Here is a 7637-nt window from a genome sequence, read left to right on the forward strand (position 1 = left end):
GTTAAGTGGATACTTTTTTTTATTCGGAGAGAGTACTGTATTAAGTTTTTTCATCTGATATAAGTTTAACCGAGAAAACATGCTGTTTATGCATATGACAAACAGAAAGCAACGTGTAAAAATATTCATGAACCTTGACAAGTAGTCCTTCTGGGTTGGCTCATTAGTGATATATAGAGCCTGTCTTTTCTTACTTTTCCAATTTCATAATTTAACTAAGATATTTGCTATCTTTTCACTTGTAATTATTGAAGGGACCAAAATCAAAGGGCTAGGCTTAATTGGAATTAATTAATCATTCTCCACTTGACGTATTTGGAACTTGGAAGTATCGAAAATACTGAAACCTCTTTACTTTCTTGTTACTGAGAATTACTCCATGTTGATATAAAGTTTGAAAGAAGTGAAATTTGCTTCTAATGTGCCATAAACCTTGTTGAAAACACATACGAAAATCTACATTAAATGCCAAATCTAGGATTGTTATCTCGAGGAAGCTACTAATTATTCTATTGTCGATTGACTAGCGTGATTTTAATTTAATTAAGTTGCGTTCTTTAGCGGTTATTGTCCCATAATTATTTGATTATTTCTTCTAGGGAGTCATTACGCATCTAATTAAGCATATAGTATTCTTTAAAAAAAAAAAAGGAAAATGAATTTCTTAATGGGAATAATGAAAACAAACTTCATAAGTAACATTCTAAATTCATTGTCTTCTTTCCATCCTCAACACCGCTAACCCTTGCGCGCGACCTCCACCCACAAAATAATTAAAATCCTTTTATTTTTCAAGAAATTGTTTTTCATTGATAATATTTTTCTTCATACCAAGCACACCATTAGAAATGATTGTAACTTTGAGGAATTCTAAGTTTTAGCTGCTTAAAGGAACAATAGAATAGAAATAATCTGCAGACAAAGACGTAATTAGGATCCTAATCAGAATAGGCTAATTAAACTGAAATATAAAGAAATCAAATTATCGGAGTTCGAGAATTTACTGCATGCACATATCAAATCAAATTATTAGATATCCAACTTTTTATATTTTGAATTTATGCAGTGAAAATCAGACAATAAGCAAAAGTCACGTTAAGGAGCAGTAGGAGAAAAATCGCTTTTCTAGCTAGTTAACAAACAATTAAATTTGAAAGGATTGTAAATTTTCTGTTCACTTTAGGGCCCGTTTGGCCATAAATACCAAAAGCTTTTTCACTTTTTTTTTGGAATTTTTGAAGTTGGAGTTGTATTTGCCCATAGTTTTTGAAATTATAGTTTTTGATGAAATGTAGTGTAAAAAAGTGAAAAAAGTTGAAAAATTTTGAAAAACAAGTTTTTCTTGTTTTCAGTATTCCGGAATACAACTCCGGAAAAAAGTGAATAATTTTTATGGCCAAATGATAAAAGTAAAAAAAGTGAAAAAAAATTCCGAAAAAAAGTGAATAATTTTTATGGCCAAACGCTCACTTATACTTTTACATCGTGTGGTTCTGGCTCACTCTGGTATACTATCTAGTCTAGATTAAAATCAGCTCGTTAATTATAAGTACAAACACATTGAATAATCAGCGCCTTCTGAAAAAAGAAAAAATGTAAACGGCTCTAACCACGTTAACGTGTTACTGTTGAAGACATAATTAGTATAAGCAAACGAAAGTGTGTTTTCTCTAACTGTTTAAACTTTTAGATGAAATAGTCACACGTGGTTACAGCATAGTATCATGAACAAACGTTGATAAGCTACATTGCCCAATCATTTTCTCAAACAATTGAATTCTTGAACAATAAAGTCTAAACTTAATTATTTGAACCCTTTAGAAGAGGCAAACTAGCACCAAGTTATTGCATATCTATATTCCAGGCAGGAAATCACATAGTCCTAGTTTCTTAGGTTTGAATTTGGATACAAACTTTTGTAACTTTCCAAGCATGCAACTTTTTTACTTTGTCTACCGAACCCTCTCTTTAACTTTAGACAAAATATAGAAACAAAAGCTTCTTTAAGCCCATGCTGATTCTCTTATATAGTACATACAACAACTCCTGAGAATAAAAATCCAGAAATAAAGCATATAGAAACTTGCATAGAATCTGCTTAATTGGAATCTTGTTTCAGAGACTTTTACTGTTGACATCTCCATATTTTGCCTTGTGAGGAGTGCGGGTACTTTAAAGCTGAAGATAGTACCCACAGAAAACTGGCTAGTACAAAAATTTTGGGAAAAGAAACACATCAAAAACGCAAAATTGTCCTGAAAGGCTATTTTCTTTTGGAAGTGAAGCTAAAGTTAGATGAATTTGTCAGCAAGTTGAGTCATGGTGAAGTGTCCTTTATAGTTTAACACTATACTTGATAGACTTTATAGTATTTTTAGTAGGCATCAAGGACTTTTTTGGGATAAAGATATAGACAACACTTCTCATCTCTGTTGGAGAGTGACAATATAATTATACATACTAGTCACAGAAATCAGAATAGTGCAATTTTCTTGGATTTCATTAACTTTTGTATATTGTATACACAGACAGTATAAAAATTGCACACTACCATGTCACCTCAAACGAAATTAAAGGTAACTTTCCATAATCATTGAAATTGATACTTGAAAAATAAGATAAATGATCTTCTACAACACGTTTTAAATTGCACTGATCATAAAACAAAATTCTACAATGAGACATGCGTTAAATATAAGATAAATCTTTAAATGGGGGTAGTTCACTTGTGTGATTGAAATTGCACTATCTTTGTGTATTGTGGATGCAGGGTACTGTTATATAATCTGAAGCCATAAAGCCATAATTAGGTGACCCACTATCGAATTAGTTTTGTTTCAACTAGAACTTTGGTCATATCAAACTTTCTGATTTAATTTGTACCACTTGATGTTTTGTGTACTATTTTGGACGTGTAAAAAGTTACTTGAGTGAATCAACCGTTACTTTTATTTCATTTCTTGAATCTTTTTAATAGTCGTGAACTAGAGATAAATGCATGAAATTTAAGATTTACAAATGTATGACAAATGTCAAGTATAGAACTTAAGCAAATAAACAGTACTACTAAAAACAAAAATTAGCGAGGGATAAATTTACAAAATTTATCGCTAATCCTAGTCAAAAAAATTTATTAGCTACGAGCAATTTAACGACTTTTGCTCGTGTAGATAAGGTGTTCAACTGAGCAACTTCTGCTGTTACTTGATTTGTATGTGGTCATTCTACATGTATTAGGATGGCGAAGAAAATTTAAGATTCTTGATTAAATTTATTACTAATATATTTTAAAATTATAAATTCAAAATGTAATATTTGTTAAATATTTTGACAATTGTTTTCAATACACACCTATGTACAGTGTTAAAAGTATTGAGTTTGGTTAAACTCATGATTGACTAAAGGTTGCATCAGCCTCTGCTAAGTGTACCTTTCTTCAGTTTTTGGCTAGAAATGAGTAGAAAATGATGTTATCATCATAGCATAAAAGTAGAAGCATTGTGATATAAATGAGTCAAATTATTGGAATGTCATGGAAGCAGCATATTTCATTTACTAGACAATAAACACTATTATCCAACAAATTCCGTATAATCTTGGCTCACTTCCGTGATAACAATGTGCCATAAATGTATAAGAACACGTCACAACTAATGAGACAAATTCCCATTAAAACATTGGAATTTTCTACTTATACACATTACTATTATTACTACTATAGTCAATAAAATATAGTACAAATTTATTTTAGCTGAATATCGAACCAGATTTGCTTGAAAACCTTGATGATAAGATCATGATACTGGTCTGAATTCAATGAAAGGTAAGAAGCAAGAAGTTCTTCTAAATCTTTTGATGTCCTTATGTTATTCTCCACTATCATCTCCACCATTGATTCCATGAAATCTTTCTGTGGATCTTTAGATGATTTCACCACTGCAAAACTTTCACCAACACTTCTCATTAACTTTGTACTTGAAGAAGAGACACTTTTTCTACTTACTATTCTTGGAGATTTTGTTCTAAGCTTCACTGAAACTCTTCTCTTTGGACTTACACTCTTTTCTTTTTTCACTGTTAAAACCTTGTGTTCTATTTTTTCTTCTTGTTTCTTGGTACCATTTGTTGAATCTTCAAGTTTTTTGGGCTTGGTTATAATTGGAGGAAGATCGACATTCGAAGGAGATTCAAACTCATGATCATTCTTGTTCATGTCAATGACAATATTATTGAAACGACAAGATGCTGATAGAACCATTGCATTAAATGTTTCTGGTTCAGTGGAAGAAGTAGTAGAAGATGAAAAAGAGGAATTTGGGTATTCTTCAGGAGTAGAATCATTTTTTGTCCAAATAGATTCAAGAGAATCACGACAACATTTAGGAGAAGAAGTTTTTTTCCTAGTGATGTTCCTTCTTTTCTTGGAAGATTTTCTTGGTGGCTCTGAGAAATTAATGTTGTTGGAAGTTGTATTCTTGGACAACGTTTTATTTTCATTGGTATGATGAGTATTAGGACTAAGGTTTCTTGAAATGTAATAGGATTTTCTTTGGGGTTGTTGTTGTTGTTGTGTTTTGGTTTGTTGTTGAAGATTTGATGATGAGGAAAATATTGAAGAAGATGAAGTAGATAATAAGGATGAGGATGTTTGATTTCTCTTGATTTGGCTTCTTGTTCTGCTTTTTCCCATATCCTTGAGCTTGTAAAACCAAGCATTTGGTAACATATCTGATAGTTTAAACCTATAATTACCCATTTTTCTCTTCAATGTGCAATGAAGGTGACTAGATTGTGAGTAGTAGAATATATGGGAGTAAGCCAATGCAAGGAGTATAAGTAGAAGAGGTATAATAGGCAGGGGAATGGGTGTGTATGTGATGGTTTGAGAGGAATCCAAATTATATGTTAGTAGGTGTATGTTAGCTATGCACACACAACTAATTTATAGAAGTAGGTAGAGTCAGGATGACAAACCAGTGGGTTAGATTAAATTTGGATACCTTAAAATGGATCAAATTAATCTGCGATTATATAGATAGGGCAGCTCGGCGCATATAACATTCCACGTTAATAGGGTCCGGGAAAGGGTCGCACCTCAAGGAGTGTGATGTAGACAGACTACTGTAATGTAAGCATTAGTGACTGTTTTCACGACTCAAACCTATGACCTATAGGTCACACAAAGACAACTTTACCGTAGCTCCAAGGCTCCCCTTCAAATCAGCAATTATGATTTAATTTCTTAAAATTGGCTTCTATCAAAATAAATTGGGCTAAAATGGGTGCAATCACGAATTATAACCCAACTCGTCCAACACGATCCAATCTTTCCTCTTCCTTTTTTGCTTTCAGAATAAAAAAAGTGAAAGCTAGTTTATTTATCTTAAATTAGCAGTTTAAAAGTTTATTCAAAATTACATAAATCAAAACTCCAAATTTAATTTTATATGTGTCGGTTTGGGTTGCATTTAACCCGTCACATTTTTGACCCCTTTTGAGCCAATAGTCTGATGAATTATTTGGGGATTAACTTGGGTCAAATATGTAAACAGGGTCATAGTTGACCCCTTTAACATTTAAGCAGGTTGAAGTTGAACAAAGTATTACTCTTCATTCTATTTTAATTTGTTTATCTTATTTTTTAGTGCGTTTAAAAAAAAATTTAGCAACTTTTTGATTCTAACTTTTCGCACGACATGTTTAAGACTACAAGACTAAAGAATATTTTGATACATTATATCTTTAATTTAAGACTATAAAATTTAACAATATTCTTTATTTTATTAAATTTCGTGTCAAATCAAAATCATACAAATAAATTGAAAATGGACGGAGTAAAAGAGTAGGTTAATTTTACCATATCTAGCCGTGGGGGCCTAAACATATTTTAGGAAAATATTATTTAACTATGTATATATACATCAAGTCAAACATAGTGCATGCAACCAAAACGTGCATCCCCTTACAGCATCCGACCATGTCGGGTCCACAACCAAAGAAAAAATGTGTCCGTAAAGCAAATAGAATACGGCCAAATATTGAGAGTGTGTGGATGATTTTTCCTGCTTGCTCTTTAATTTTATTGTATGGTTTTATGCCGAATGTGGCCAAATCATCTCCATGACTCCATCTCAAAGTAAAGAAAAAGTTTGGTTATTCCTCATTATTATGTTTGTCCTCTTTTTTTTTTTTTTTTTGTTCTTTTTTCAATTCATTATGTTTGTCTTTAATGTAAATTGTACCAAATGGGTCTTATGCCTAAATATTCTCCTCCTTAGGCGGACTTTCAAGACCATGATGAATAAATTGGCATTAGTTTGCACCCAAGAGATTTACCTTTTTTTTTTTAAAATAAAATTTTTACTATGTAGGGGTACGGGAAGGGTATTCGAACCCTCACCAATAACGTGAAACTTCATGTAACCAACCAACTGATCTACTAAAATCTCTATTGTGATTTACGAGTTTTATACTACGTCCCTTACGAGTTTTTTTTTTTTTTTTACCCAATGAAGTTGAAACTTGAAATATCGTAACTCTCACCCTATATAAGGTTTGGAAAGTTTACATATTATAAATGGATTTTAATTTCTATATATTAGCATCAACTACTAAGAAAACAAGAGTTAGTGACGGACGGAACAAGTTCTAAGCAAAATCCGACGCTAATTTTGTTTAGTGACGGATTAGTGACAGGTTATCAAAAACAATTATTAGCAACGATCAATTTAGCGATTAAGTTCGTAGCTAATTCAAGTTTTTTATGTAATGATCTTAAAATCATTTTTATACAATCAAGTTATACTTAAAGATAATCGTCCATCATAAGTGGAATTAATAACCTAGAGATTTAGATACAACTTCAAATACATGGATGATATTGTAGAAAATACTTTATATTGTAATATATAAAGATTATATTCTTGTGATGACGTATGCCACGTGTCCGAGGAAGTTGTTAAGATTAATGAAAATGTGTTATTTTATGCTTATTGTTGATATTATTTTGTTTGGAAGATGTATTCTTAGAACACCAACAACCATTTATAACTCAAGTTTAAAGAGTCGCAAAAAATTAATGTACATAGATTTAACTTCAATTAACACATGTTATTTTCAGAATAAATTAATGTAATCAAAATTCATTTACTCGTATTTGATTTGTGCAGTTAGATTTCGTGCAACTCACTCGAAATTATGACTAAGATATGGTTATGAGCATATGCACAGTACTCTTCAGATTGGCACTATTTTTTTTTTATATATAATTTATAGTAAAAGTAAATTAGAACATTAGAACTCAATATTTTTTTAAAAAAAAGTTCATGGTGCAAAAGTTTGTCATTGAAAGCTAGAAATTGGTGTTATTTGCTCATATCGTCTTTCTTACCCCCTTTCATCCCATTTAATTATGTGGATGCACATTTATAGGAGTTGTAGAAATGCAAGTATCAATCGAATGAACTTAGTACAAGTGAGAACATTTCTATAAAACAAAAGAAAGCAATCTGAGCGTATTGAAGAAAATATGCCGAGCAAGTAGCATCATGGCAGGACGTCACGTGGGAAATTAGGGTTGCGAGGCCGGGAGCTTTGATTGGGCACATGGAAAGGAATCAAGGTTCCGGGCGAAATCA

At 31.6% G+C, this 7637-nt stretch overlaps 1 protein-coding gene across 1 annotated transcript; it reads right to left on the reverse strand.

The window, feature by feature from the left end:
- Positions 1-3528: 3528 nt before the first annotated feature.
- Positions 3529-4923, reverse strand: LOC132630971 (transcription repressor OFP1-like). Its single transcript, XM_060346566.1, has one exon. The coding sequence runs from the start codon at positions 4754-4756 to the stop codon at positions 3743-3745; it is 1014 nt and encodes a 337-aa protein (XP_060202549.1). The 5' UTR covers positions 4757-4923; the 3' UTR covers positions 3529-3742.
- Between the last annotated feature and the right edge of the window lie 2714 nt (positions 4924-7637).

The sequence above is a fragment of the Lycium barbarum genome, chromosome 3 (genome assembly GCF_019175385.1).
Source record: "Lycium barbarum isolate Lr01 chromosome 3, ASM1917538v2, whole genome shotgun sequence".
Lineage (NCBI taxonomy): Eukaryota > Viridiplantae > Streptophyta > Magnoliopsida > Solanales > Solanaceae > Lycium > Lycium barbarum.